Consider the following 15,444-nt stretch of genomic DNA (forward strand, 5'->3'; position numbering starts at 1 on the left):
TCTGAATACCGGTTCAGATGAACACTTGGGTAAAATGCTCTTTAGGCCTCTTCTCCAAGGGATACATCTCCCAACTTCCTTTATCCATTCTAAACACAAACAAATTCATGACAGTTTGCCAAACTTCCCCTAGTCCTAAGGTGCAGCCAAACTCCCAGATGCCCCAAATATTTATTGAAGTATTATACCACCCTTTAATCTTACAAATAAACTCCACCCTATCCATCTTCCAGCAGAGTGGGTTGACCCAAGTCTTTCTTAAAGGCTATGAAGTCTTAAAAAATTCCTGTTCATAAAACAACTTTAACTGTAGGCTAATAATGTTAGCCCTGGCAGTAGCTGCCAAATCTCTTTCACTTTTCTGGTGGGAGAAAAGTATCTCCCTGTTAGCTAATATGGTAAATTTCAAATATAGAAACTTACGTATTTCCTGTTCAACTCCTGAGCCTCACCCATCCTCAAATGAAAGTAGTGTGAATGTGTCACAATGGACTGAACTAGAAATCAGACACTTATGTTCTGCTCTTAGCTCAACATCAGGTCCAATCCACAACTTCATACTTATCTAACTGCCTCAATTTCCCTACTCATAAAACTGGGGTTTCACAGTTTTTAATAAAAGTTAGCCAACACATAATCATAAAACATGTTTTGAATATTAAAGTATTAATGATAAAGTGGTCTTCTTTGGGAACCTCAGTGTTATGGCTTTCTAACTTCCCTTCCCTTCAAAAGGATATGGACATGAATCAGTCTTAGGTTCTACCACGAGAGTCACAGTCCCTCAAGTGGTAGCAGTCCATTCTCATTATTAGGTCAAAAAAAAAAAAAAACCAAAAAAACCCAAAAGTACATAATGGTTAAGTTGGCTTCAGGGCAACAATAACCTATCAAATGTCTGGAAAAAAAACAACGGGTGACTGAACTGACTCAAGAATGGTGAACTTTTCTACATTATGCAAAAAGCATAAGGAAGGTGGTTGTCCCAACCCGCCCCTCACTTTGCCTGCCTTAACCACACTAGACATCCCTCTGGCACTTTCAAGAGCACAGCTTCAACTGGACTATCAACTGTCTTGTGGAAAGAGACCTAAAAGAAGATGCCTGGCTTCCAGGGAGCACATACAAGCAAAAACAAAAGTGATTCTTGTTCTGGGATAAGCCTGATTCTGAAAGGGCAGAGGTGGAGACACTATACGTCCATGGAATGAAGTCACCGGGCCTAATGGGCTGAACGATGATGCCTGTTCCAAAGGAAGCCTCTGGTATTTCAATGGCCCTGAATAAACCTAAATTAAATAATCGCAAAGCTGCTTCCAAAATCAAATCAAATTAATGCTCAATAAAATCTGGATGGAAAACAAACCTAAACTTAGCTTTTCAGATCATTTATGAAAACTATAACTAGTGTGTTGTATTATTTGGCTTCCTAACAGCAATTTTCATTGAGAAGACACATATATGATAAAAAGCAGTTGGTTTTAAGTGATTTTTCAGTTTTACAAATACAACTTAATAAAGTCACAAAATAAAAATTCAAAATGGTCTAATTTAGTGTAAAAATTTATCAATTATCTCAGAAAATATATTGTATATTTTGTCCAAAGTCAAACCAATGTACCAATATATTTCCTTTATATAGCTCTGAGCTCTGCTATGACTAATGCCATATATCTAGTCATTGCTTGGGTTGCTTGGCAAAGCCCAATCAGAACCAAAACGTTATTATATCTGGGACATAAGAATAAGGCCCAGAAACTTATCATACATAAATAAATATAAGAGTCATTTGCAAGGACTGATTACTTGACATAGTTTCTAGTTTCAAAAACTTCAGGATCCAATTTAAACTTCCTATATTTGGCATTGAAAACTCTATACAACTTGACCCCTTCCTACCTTTTTCATCCTTTTACACAAGCTCCCCTCCACAAGCTCTAAGATCCAGCAATGCCTGAGTACTAAAAGTTCCTCCAACATGACACTCCATCTCAATTACTGTGCTTGCTTTTGCACTGGCTGATCTCAATACTGGGATACTTCCCCCGCCCCCTCACTTCCATCTCTTAGTTTTCCTGGCTTCTTTCAAGACTTAGCTCAAATCCACCTTCAGCAGGCAGCATTCCTCGTTCCTCCACCTGATTAGGCCTTTCTTTCTCAGCCTGCTTTCTGTCTACTGGATTCAAATCTGCCTCAGACACTTTACTAGTCCTGTGATCCAGAGCAAATGGCTACATCTCTCTCTGTCTCAATTTCTCATCTGTAAAATAGGGGGATGACAATAGCACTGATCTCACAGGAGTGTAATGAGAGAATGTATGTAAAGTGCTTTGCAAACCTTAAAGCATTATGCCAATGCTAGCTATTATCATATATCTCATACATCGAGATATGATATTATCACATCATATACCTTGTTATTTACATGCTATCTTCCAGGTAGAAGAAAAATTCCTTGAGGGTAGGGAATGTTTTTGCCTTTCTTTGTATTCCTATTACTTAATGCAGAGACCAGCATATAGTAGGTGCTTAATAAATGCTTGCTGACTGACTGAATGCCCTAAATCTAATAAAAGTTAGTTTTACTAAAGAGTCAAAGGCTTGAGGTATGGATTGTTTCTCCTCACCATAAGCTGCTGCTGGATGTTCATGAGTTTAAAAATATGTCCTGTCCGACTGTCTCTGGGGTGTAGGGATTCCTCATCTGATTCAGATGTCAACGTATAAATGTCCAACTCTCGGTGATGTCTCACGGAGCAGTCTCCATAAGGTATTTCATAGGACAGACTGCTCCAGGAGTCAGGTTCTCCAGCATTCTCCCTGAAAGCAAATAATCTCAGGTTAATACATAAATTATAGCTGACAGGCAGTAGGCTTAGAGCTACATCTGTGGATCTTGGCTTAAATTACAGATCTAACTGATTATGTTTTGCAAAAGCAGCTCCATAGGGACCTGATGTTACATGCTTTACTAACATGCAAGCATATACATCGATTCCCACCCCTCACCCACTGTAGCAAGAGGCCACAAACAGGTTAACTGGGGGCAAAAAAATCAGGAACCATTCCCAGAGAAGACCAAGATCAGAAGCAGCTTTAGGTTCTCGAAATGGTTAATATTCTGCTAACTAATGAGTAATGAGGAAGTACAAGGAGGTGACTTTTAGTTTGGTTGCCCATAGAAACATGGCTTACAAGAATGACTCTTCTGTGTATTATTTGATAACTTAGGCTGATTTCAAATGACAGAGGAGGCAGGGGTTCCAGTGCATGTAGGGGATATTTGAGGAGTAGGAAGCACCCTCCTCTTCCTCCTCCTCCTCCTCTTCTCCCCTCCCCCTGCACACACAAATTCCCAATGTCAACTAAACAGAGAAATACTATTGACTATTCTGCTCTTGTCAACATGACCATCCAACATTGTTTTATACATAGAAACTGTTTCCAAGCAACTCAAAGTGCTTTCAATTATATTTTAAAATATCCTAATATTTCAAGATAATGTAGTTATAAATACATCACACAGAGCCATCTTTGTGACACAGCAAAGGCACGGTGGAATATAACAAGAAACGTCCACGATGGCATCCAAAGATCCTTCCTTCCCACTCCTCTCTGGAGTTAATATTCTCCTTTTCCAAAAGTTAAGAATCACGTAATCAATGAACAAACATTTACATAGTGCACTCATTGAGCTAGGTGCTGGGAATATACAGATGAAAATACAAGTCTCTGAAAACAAGAAGCTGACGGTACATTCCAAAGGGGGGAAACCACCCCTTCAGTCATCCAGGCCCTCAACCAAATATGTCATCTTCCAACTCCCCACTCTCCATCACCACCCCATTCCCCCCAGCATATGCAATAAGTTCCTGATTCCTATGGTTTCTTCCTCTGTAACTTCTCTCTTCTGACAATGTGACCACCTTGGTACAGGCCCTCCTGACTTTAAACCGAGATTACTGTAATAGACTGTTAGTCAATTCCCCTGCTTCAAGTCCCTCCATATTCCAGAATATCCCTCAGTTTTTAAATCAATCACCCTAAAGCACAGGTTGGACCACATCACCCCTCTACTCCAGTGGCTCCCCATTACCTCCAGTATCAAATCTTAAAAATCATCGGGCTTTCAAAGCTCTTCATAACCTATCCCCTTCCTACACCCTACGCCCATTCATATACTTTAAAAACAGTGACACTGGTCTCCTTGCTGTTCTTTATATAAGATACTCCTCCCAACTTGAAGCATTCTCAATGGCTGTTCCCCTATGTCTGGAACTCTCTCCCTCCTTTATCTGCATCTCCTGGCTCTCCTTTCTTCCTTTAAGCCTCAGCCAAAGTCCAACTTTCTACAAGATACCCGCCCAGTTCCTCCTTTATCTTAGTGTAATCTTAGTGCCTTCTCTCTGAGATTATATCCAATTTATCCTGTATATCTCTTGTTTGCACAGAGTTGTCTGCATCTCGTCTCCCGAATTAGACCAGGAGCTCCTTAAGAGAAAAGACGACTTTTTAGCTTTTCTTTGTATCCCTAGTACATAGCACTGTGCCTGGCACGTGGAGTAGAGGGAGAAAAACTTGAGGTACAAAACTATGAAAAAGATAAAGAAAGTTATAGGCATAGTAATCATCATGAGTTACTCAATTAGTCTGTCAGGTTTAAATGCTACACAACCTAAATTTCAGGCCTTTTGTTTTGATGAGTTTTCTAGTACTGGTTCCACCCTTCACTCCAACCTTTGAGATTGCTGCTTGTTCATATTAATTCACTCCCCAAACTAGAAAGATTTCTGCTTCTCACCTTACCCAGCTCCCTAGGAAGACAGGGGCCCTTCCAATATAGATCCTAATCTTACCACCTCAGCTCTCCACATGCTCTCAATTGATGATTTAATCCAGACCAATGCTGATTATTATTACTTTTAATGTTTTAAAAACAATTTTATTGATTTTTTTATTCCTACATCACCTACACATTCCCCTGCATTCTTCTCCCAGAGAGCCTTCTCGAAAAGCAAAGATTTTTTTTTAAGAAAAAAAAAAGGGGGGGGGGGGGATCAGCAAAACTGATTATTGAAAAAACACTGACAATATATGTGTCCCCACCTTTTATGCAGATGATTATTAGCTTCATCCCTAACACTGTCCCAAGGTTCTTCAACCTGTTTCTAGCGGTCTGCTGATTATTTAAAAATCTAAGTGTCCAAACAGGGCTTGAAAACTTTAAAAAGCTAACAATGAAGTCATCTTCTCTTGCGTTCCTATCTCCTCCAATTTCAGGCAACTCCTTAGTCTGGCTTCTTTTTCTTTATGTCACTACATTTTCCGTTGCCCAAGCTTGAAGTTTTGAAAGCATCTGTGATTCCTCCTTTCCCCCTCTATATCCAAGTGCTGTTGTTCAGTCCTTTCAGTCATGTCTGACTCTTCCTGACTCCATTTGGGGTTTTCTGGGCTCAGATACTGAGGCAAATAGGGTGAAGTGACTTGTCTAGGGTCACCTAGCTAGTAAGTGTCTGAGTCCAGATCTGAACTTGGGAAGATGAGTCTTCCTGACTCGAAGCCCAGCTCTCTTAACCACTGCGCCACTTAGCTGCCCTGTACAACCAATAGTCCTGTTAATTTAATATCTACAAACACTCTTACACCCACTTCCTCCTTTTCATTACCACTGGCATTAACCCCATTCAGTTGCTAATTAGTCTGGGCTACTGCAGAAACTTCCTACATGATCTCTCAACTCTAGTCAAATTTTCCCCTTCAAATTTATTCTAAATGCATGTAGCATGGTACAAAGCTTTCCACAATCACAAGTCGAGATGCCATCACTCCCTGGCCAAGCAACTGAATGAAAACCACTCTCTACAGAATAAAGTCCAAACTCTTCAAGATGGGATTCAAGGCCACCTATGATCTGACCCCAAACTACCTTTCCAGCTTTATATCTATAACTTTTCCACACTAGTCATTCTTCAAATACGTCTTGTGGTTTCTGCTTTTATTTATAGCACTCTCTTTGTTTGGAATGCCCATCCCTCTCCCCACCCCCTCCAAACAAACAAAACACCTCCACAAAAATCTGATTCCTCTTTTAAGACCCAGCTCACATGGTACAAAGTCATCTATGATCACTCCTCACCATACAACAAACCGAAGCGACCTCACCTCTCTCTGACCTCTCCCAGTATTTTGACTATATCTTTCGGAGGGCATTCATCCTGTATACTGCCAGGTACTAATCTAGTTACTTGAATACTTATCATATACCTTTTTTAGAGAAGTACCAGTACCTCCCACTCCCTGCCATATGGTGTCTTACAGAACCTGACCTGTAGTGAACACATTCATATTTTTTAAAAAAACAAATGACTATGTGGACTGGGGAAGAGGAGGGTACTGAACAGAGAGAGGGGCAAGATGGGGAACATACACAACTTTCTAGTTCCTCATGAGTGAAGATTTTGTGGTCTGGCTTCAAATTATGATGTTCTCATGATATCTTAAATCCCTACATTCATATGTAAGTTTGTGGAAAAAAAATCACAAGTCATATATAAATTTTTAGATTTTCATTCCTTTGGCTTCCTGATGACCCTGCTCTGAATCACAAAGACACAAAAGGGAGTCAACTTATAGAAAAACAGACTAAGCTGATTAAGGTTTTTGCTTAGAATGTTAAATTCTCTTGTTATCTGAACCCAAGAAGGGGGACAGTGGTATGGATAAACCAAAAATAATTATACTGTTCTTTGCTTAAACAAATATTAACAATTCTTTGCATTCCCTAAGCACATGAGAAAAGCTAGTCTTAGGAAAGAAGGGGCGGGGGAGAAGCAAGGCTAGAAGCACAGGACTGAGCAGGGAAGGAGCTACTGAACTTTTATGGTTCAGCTCTTTCCTTTAAGGCTGGTAAATGCCTAAGAAAGGCAGCCTGGTGTTGCAGTAGATAGAAAGCCAGGCCTAGAGTCAGGAAGACCTGAGTTAAAATCCTGCCTCAGACACTTACTAGCTATGTGACCCTGGACAAGTCACTTGACTCTGTTTGCCTCAGTTTCCTCATCCATCAAACGAGCTGGAGAAGGAAACAGCAAACCACTCCAGTATATCTGTCAAGAAAACCCCAAATGGAAGGTCACGAAGCATCAGACACAACGGGAACAACTGAACAACTGCCCAAGAACATCCAGGACAGGGAGCGCTGCTCATTCTTTTTCTGAACATCTCCAGAAACAGCAACTCTAAAAGATCTCTTGGTAGCTTACCCATATTTGAAAGGCAGAGTAGTGTGATGGAATATATACTAGATTTGAACTCTCTAAGGGCCTGGGTTCAAATCCTAGCTCTGTCGCTTTGTGACTTTGGAAAAAACGTTTAACTTTTTTGGGGAGGAGGGCACGGGGCTCTATCTCCTCATATTCAAAATGAAGGGTTTGGACAAGAAGGCCTCTTGGGTCCCCTGCAGCTCTAAGCCAGTGATCCTATGAAATCCTGACTCTGACACTTACGGAGAAGTAACCACCTCTCTGAGCCTCAGTTTCTTTATATATCAAAAGAAGATAATAATCAGAAAACCACCTGCTCTCCTTGCTCCACAGGGTAGTAGTTCACCAGGAAACTGGAATACCATTTTTCTACATGATGCCTTCTTGATTTCCCAATCGGTGATGCCCTCCCTCACTAATCCATCTGTGTACGTTATGCTGGTTTTGTATTTATTCTGCACGTGCCTCTGTGTATGCGTTGTCTTTCCCAAAAGAATGTAAGCTGCTTGACAGCAGAGATTGCCAAAGTCGAGCACAGTACCTGGGCACACAGCAAGAACTTAATCAGCGCGTGTGGAATAACTGAATGTGAGAGTTGTGAGGAAAGCGCTACAAGGATCCTAGGATCCTAGATTTCAAACCAGAAGGATCCTCAGAGGCCAGAGTCCAGCCTCCCTGATTTTATAGAGGAGAAAAATAAAGGCGGAAGGGTGAAATGTCTTGTAAGTATGACAAAGCTATCAAGTGTCTGAGTGGGGATTTGTACCCAGATCTTCCTGGCTTTAGGTCTGGTGCCCTAGGTCAGTGCACTATACTGCCTCTCAAAATAAAATGTTTATTATTATGGTCTATCACCCCAAGAAGAAAGAAGTTGTTTCTACATCTATTCAGATTCACTCCTGTTTAGTTAAAGCCCATGTACAGACATAGAAACAACTACTCAGCAGGATTCTTATTTTTAAAAAAATCTTCATGTGTTTGAAGATAATCAGTACTTGGCTTTATAGTTAATTTGGGTTATAAGTCATATGAGCATTTAAAGCACTACGCAAATGTGAGTTCTTTAAATATGCACGATGAGAAAGAGCTCGATGTCTTGGTTAAAGAATCAGTCAGAACACCTGGGTTCAAATCCTGCCTCTGACTATCACATATTGGCCCTGTGGAACACACAAGCCTCTTAACCCTTCAGTGCTCAAGGCAACTCTGCAAGTGTGTAAGTTGCAGAGAAGACGCTGAGCTGCACTGGCAGTGTTTTCACCTGGTAGTTCCTTATACAAATGAAATCACAGGTCTAATCCCCAGCCCTTTTGCTAACTGGCATGTAAACTGAACTGCAGCTGAATTAAGTCTACTTACAAGACAGACACAAATCACACACCCTGGCAGAACAAGACGTTTATACTCATGATCACACCCTTAACCCAGGGTTTATGGAGCCAACAATTAATCTGGGTGTAATTTCACATTATTAAACAGTGTTAGAGCAAAAGGGCATTTAGAGTCAATGTATCTTAGGAACAGGGCAGGATGGATTTCAGTGGCCTTTTTCATTTTTCAGCCTTTACTCCAAAAAGAGGCCAATAAAATAGGCACTAGGAAAAAGTCATTACTAACTGCAATGATTATTTATTCAATATGGACAATTTCACACACACATGTATACATATATTGAATATATTTATGCACATGTATATGTGGATATATATACATATATGTAAATGTATTCGATATAAATAATTTTGTATATACATAATTTCAGCAGTTTTCTCAAACTTACTGAGGCCCCCTAGGGGCCTTTTAAATAGTTATGAACTAGACCATAATTTAAAGAATTTTCCTGAGGTGTTAAAACCTGACATCCTATTTTTGGCCTTTTAGAACTATTAAGAATCTCTTCTATAAGATCCCATTGTTTGTTTAAAGCATTCTTAGGATCCCATGAAATGAGCTCCCAAGGCACTTTTGATAGTTTAGTTTAAGCACAGGTTTCATACAACAAAAGAACAAAGAACTGATACTTCTTGGCTTATAACTTAAAGAAAGCCTCAGCGAGACACACGCTTTGATATAGGCAGGCCAAAGCATTAAGGGGTTACTGTCACTTGATGACAGTATAGAACAGGAAGGCTTAGGAGAAGGGGAGGAGGGCTGCCCAACATTCCTCTACAAATCGAAGGAATGTAATGCTCCAAGAGAAATAATCTAGAACAAACATCCTTTGATGAAAAGTTCCAAAGTCTACTCCCAGCCTGAATTAGTCAACAGAATAATATCCAGAGAAGCACCTAGCAATTATCAGATGACCTCATAGGCCGTGAAGGACAAAAACTTTTCTCTGCCCACCTCCCTGCGGCATATTGATTTTACAGAACAAGGATATCGTAACTGAGGCTACCAATTGGAGAAAGTGAAGGCTATACAATACGGTGTTCACATATCCAGACATGCCATACATTAAAGAGTGCTAGGGGGTGCCATAGTGCACGGAGCACTAGGCCTGGAGTCAGAAAGCACTGAGTTCAAAATTCGACCTCAGACACATACTAGTTGTGCAACCCTGAGCAAGTCACTTAACCTCTGCCTCAGTTTCCTCAACTGTAAAATGGGGACAATAACAGCACCTACCTCCCAGGGTTGCTGTGAGGATCAAATCAGATAATACTTATTAAAATGCACTTAGCACAGTGGCTGGAAAATAGTAGGTGCTATGTACATGCTTATTCCCTTATCTGACTTCCCTACAATGTGTCCCGAAAGTCTTAGTGCAGTTTTAGCTATTAAATTTTAAACTTAAAAAAAAGTTTTAACAACTCAAAATTGCATTAAGACTTCTGGAATACTCTAAATAATTTTAAGAAATCTTTATTTATCACACATTTCATGATTATTGGGGTTTTTTGGTCTTGTTCCTTTGTAATTCTTTTAATATTCTATATAACTAGGTTCTTTTTTTATCAGCATACAAAATTCACAATAGTCCAGTCCTGAGGATATATTTCTTCCTTAGGGTAAGTGATTCTAAGTTACTCCAATTCACCAAAACGCAACTGAATATCGGTTAATAATAATGAGACAGACTAGAAATACTAGAGGTGGAAAGACTATTTAAGAGGCAATAATTTAAGTCTGAGAGAGTTCCCTCCTCTCTCTGTTTCCCCTTCACAAAAGCCCCCACCTCCTTCACTAAAGGTCACAAAGTAAAAACTGAACAACTTAAACAGTAAACTGCTAGAGAGAACATCTAGCAGCCAGCTGATGATGCAAAACTCTATTTTGGGAGATAAGAGTGAGGGATATATGGGAGCAATCTCATGGAGATGATACTTAAATATATGCAAGCAAATGAGAATTCCAAGAATATATATGTAAAACATAAAATCAAATCCAATACAGAGGAGGAAGAGCCGTTATATAGGTAGAAAAAGAAAGAGCAAAAAGTAGTGCCACGGAAGCCAAGGAAAGTGCTTGTCCAGGATGGGGAAGTGGTCAATTATATTAAAAGCTACAGAGAGACCCGAGCGATGAGAACTGAGAAAATGCCACTGGACTTGTCAACATTTCTTAACAAACTTAGCAGGAAAGAGAGCACTCCGAAGAAAAAGTATGTTGAAGCAGGCAGCTTCCCTCAAATGATAAGGTCAATAGTGGGAATGAAAAGAATTTAGAAATGAGATTGTTGGTGGTGAACAAAGTATAAACAAATTTTTTTTTCTGAGAATTTAGCAGTGATAGGGAAGAAAGAAGATGACAGAAGGGGATAGCCATATCAAATGAAGGTGCGTGTGTGTGCGTGCGCGTGTATGTGTGTGCGTACTCGTGTTTAAAGGATGGGGTAGACCCAGGCATGTTGTAAACAGCAGGCAAAAACTCAGTAGATAGAGAAATAATGAAGATGAAAGAGAGAGGAATGATAACAAATTAGACAAGCTGGTAAAGGAAATGAGGACAGGATCAAGGGCACAGGTGAAGGATTGGCTTAGGCAAGGGATGTGAAAGAATCATATGGGGCTTGAGGAGAACAGAGGTCTGAGAGAAGTAGGACAAAAGAATCCAACAAGGAAGAGATTCAATCAAAGAAGAATAAAAATTTTGCTGTGCAACAATGATGGCCCAGGCAAAGTCTGTGCCGGATCCACCTATAATGAACACTAGGGAACTAAGCCACTGTGCAGATCACAAGGACTTGAAGAGAGGTATGCTTTGCTCTTCCTAGACCACCAACCTTTAAACCTGTCATTAATCACCACAGCATGCTCTGTTTTATCCATCTTAAATATTTATAAATACACTATAAATATATACCATATAAATAACTTATATTTGTATCTGAAAATCTGTATAGCTGATAGCTACAGTTGCACAGGTATAAATTTATAAGTAACCGTTCCTTGGCTATATGTTTATGATTATAGAATGTGTAATCTCAGTGGGATGTAGTGGAGAGAAGAGTGTACTTGAAAGGAGGCCTAGGAATTCAAGTCCCAGGCCTGAAGCTTACTACCTGTATGACTTTGGAACCATCACAATCTCTGTGAATCACAATTCCTTCATCCATAAAACGAGGATACTGAAACTATGATAGACTGAGCTCTTCTCAGCAATACAATGATCTAAGACAACTCCAAAAGACTCACAATGGAAAATGCTATCCACGTCCAGAGAAAGAACTACGGAGTCTCAACACAGACCAAAGCATACTATTTTCACTTTTTTTGTTTTTTGTGTCTTTTCCCTTTTGTTCTGGTTTTTCTTTCACAACATGACTAATATGGAAATATATTTAACATGATTGCACATATATAACCTATATCAGATTGTTTGCCATCTCAGAGAGGCAGGGAGAAAAAAATCTGGAACTCAAAATCTTGTAAAAAATGAATGTTGAAAACCAACTTGACACGTAATTGGGAAAAAATACTATTTGACTAAAAAATGAGAATATTGGATTAGATGGGTCTTTAAGGGCCCCTCTTCTAGTTCTAAATATTATGACTCTAAGGTCAAAGCAGGAACTATGTTTTATTGGTTTGGTAACTCCCTATGATGATGTCTTTTAGAGGTGGAACTCATAAAGCTGACAGTGAAACTCAGTTAAAAGGAAAACTTGACCCATACTTGACCAAAATCAAATCCTCAATCTGTTGAAGCTGATACAAAGTTTTAAAAAATAGTGCAGAATAATGCAACACAAAGGCAATAAGTGGCCCAAGGATAATAATGGGATACTGATACAAAGGGAAATGGACATAAAATTTCCTCTAGCCATTTTCTTTGACTTTTTCATTGAACTAAAAAACTCTACAATTTAGCCCTAAATGACTGAACATAAATCTATCTCTTTTCCCCTCCCCCTGAAAAACTCTATTCCACAACTACATTTAGACATGATAATAAAGGGAGGATACTGGAATGATTTCATGATACTCTTACTACTAAGCAGAATTGTGGAGACCAACACAAATCATAAACTACAGTTCAATTTCTAGGGTTAAAATCAGTTGGCTAAAAGGGAAAATATGAATCAATAAGATAAACGAGTTGTTCTATTTATAGATAGCAAGGTCATAACTGTTTTACTCATTGCTTATCGTAATGGGAAAATCAAATCACAATAAAGATATCATTTTGGAAAGTAATTACTGTAAGTCATGGAATGAATTTGAGTGATGAGAGAAGAAACTTTAGTTGCCCACTCTTCAAGCATCACATTGTTCAATTTAAGATTGATTAAGTTATGATGAGACAAAGTCATACAACAGATGAAGAAATATTAAATGCCATATGGAAAAATGACACGGATGCTTTCCTGATACTTCTTTGGAGCACCAGGCTGCTATCCTGGCATAAATAAGCAACATTTGGCAATTTTTCTGATGCAACACTGTTCAATGAAAATATCTTTCACCTTAAACATGTAGATCGGGAATCTCATACATACAAACACACATGTAAATGAGAAAGATGGGGGAGGAGAGGAGAGGGGGTGCTGCTTTCCATTTCTCAAAGATTTGAGATTTTGAGATGGGGAGAAGAGAGAGAATGTTGCCAAGGTGGCTACCTGAATTAGAAACAGACTGGACAGATCCCACATACCTACTCCTCCTTTCCCCCTCAAAAAGAAGTTTACACCAAGCCAACCACGATCAAGAAATCTAATGAAAAAAAATATAGTGACTTATGCCCCTTTAGAATTGGGAGGGGAAAAGAAGCCAGGCAGAATCCCCAAGGTAACAGGAAAACTGGACCCTTCAACAAAGCAAATATTGTCACAGAAACAGGATCCATGAACATATGCAGAAAGAGCAGAGGGGTCCCCTGAGAAAGTCGCAGTGTTGACCAGCACAGTGTAGGAGCCCTTAGACCAAGAGCCCAGGCCCAAGAGTCTGGGAGTCCCAAACACTCTCTCTTGAAATACCAGGAAGGACCTTGAAGATACAGTGCTCAGAATCTCAAAGGTCAGGGTTGGGGAGGAGGGTCTAATCTGAGAGGGAAGAGGTCAGCTCTGGAACCCAAGTGTCCCCAGGCAAGGCCAGCCACCATATCCCAAAGTGCAGCATGGCTAGAGTCTTGGAAAAAAAGCCCCAGTCTGGGTACTAAAGGTAGAAAACAAAATTTTTAAAAAAGCAAAAAATACCATCTAGTATGAAAAAAAAAATTTAAACAAATCTAGAGATTTCCCCCTAAAGGAGGAACAAGCAGATTCATAACAGCTGAAAGCAGACTCAAAGGAAAAAAAAAACAAGCAAAAACAGATTTTCCACAAGGACTATATGATACATGGAAGAAATGAAGCAAGGGATTAAACATTAAAATGGAATCTCTGGAGAAAAGAAAAGGAAGGAAAATAAGTAGTGCAGAAGACCAAGTGATAAACTTTACCTAAAAAATGGCCTCCCTAAAAACCTCAATAGACCAAACAGAAATTGATGGCTCCATGAGACAGCAAGAAGTATAATAAAAACAAAAGATTGAAAACACAGAAGAGAAGGTTAAACATATGACATTGAAAACAAATGAGCTAGAAAACAGGTCAAGGAGGAATATTTTAAGATAATTTGGACTCCCTGACATCCATGATATAAAAGCCTAGAAATCATAAATGAATTCTGCCAAGGATTATGAGAAGCTGTTGCAACAATTTGGCTGGCAGCCGCTGTGGGAGTGAAAAACCAACACGAGCCCAACAACAAGAATGCTGCAAGCCCAGGTTCTTTTGATCTGCTTTACTAAGGAAAGCAACGTTAAGGGGTTAACAATCTTTAATTCAACATACAAATTTCATTCACTCAACTCAGGGAGAAAAGCCAGCACCCTGAGCTTCAGAGCAAATAAACACAAATCAACAGACAGATTTCTGTCTGACAAAATCACAATATACGGTTACCAGAGAAGCATCAACGTCTGGGTTTTCTTCAAAGCCAGGGAGCTCATAACAATGGCTCGCCTAGAGTCACACATCACTCCTGCTGTGGCTCAGAGCTCCAAAAGAGAAAGCCAACCTCTGGATTTATATATCTTGTTCAGGGTCAAAGGTGAGTCACACATGCGACTCACCCACATGACCTAAAATCACCACAAAAATGCGACTTAAACCCATGTGGTCTAAAAGTCTCTGATGTCACAAACATGTCACTCAAACCTATGTAAACTGGGCTTTCCCTTGAGGCAAGGAGGTCATCAAGGACTCCTAATTTAACTAAGGAAACAAAGGCCAAACTCTTCAAGGGCACTTGGTTGACTAAGTGCTAAGAGCCCATCTTGATTCCCAGTACAGAAGCAGAGGACAAAGTAAAAATAGAAAGATTCCACTAATCATCTCCTAAGAGGAAAAAACCACTGCAAGCATACAGATAAAAGCAGATCTAGTTCCAAGGAACTAAAGTCAGGATCACAGTTGCAACTTTCAAAGAGAGAACATCTTGGAATACCAAATTTCAAAAAGACAAAACAATAAATTACCCTGCAAAACCAAATATAATCCTAAGGGGACAGGGAGGAAGGGGAAGGAAGGAGCGACAGAAGAAATGGTTCTTCAGTGGAATGGCAGATTTTCAAGCATTTCTGGTGAAAAGACCAGAGCTGAACAGGAATTTTTAAATACAGGGTCAGGAGCCAAAAGAATCTAGAAAAGCAAATTTATCTGAGCAATCAGAAGGAGTTATGTGATGATTTAGTGCTGATA

General features: G+C 39.5%; 1 protein-coding gene across 1 annotated transcript in view; it reads right to left on the reverse strand.

The window, feature by feature from the left end:
- AKAP13 (A-kinase anchoring protein 13) overlaps positions 1–15,444 on the reverse strand; it is a 204,811-nt gene that overhangs the window by 164,935 nt on the left and 24,432 nt on the right. Inside the window, exon 3 of the mRNA XM_036735444.1 lies at positions 2,628–2,820. Coding sequence (XP_036591339.1) covers positions 2,628–2,820 — 193 coding nt within the window. The remainder of the gene's footprint in view (positions 1–2,627; positions 2,821–15,444) is intronic.

Source organism: Trichosurus vulpecula, chromosome 8 (genome assembly GCF_011100635.1).
Source record: "Trichosurus vulpecula isolate mTriVul1 chromosome 8, mTriVul1.pri, whole genome shotgun sequence".
In the NCBI taxonomy this organism is placed as follows: Eukaryota; Metazoa; Chordata; class Mammalia; order Diprotodontia; family Phalangeridae; genus Trichosurus; species Trichosurus vulpecula.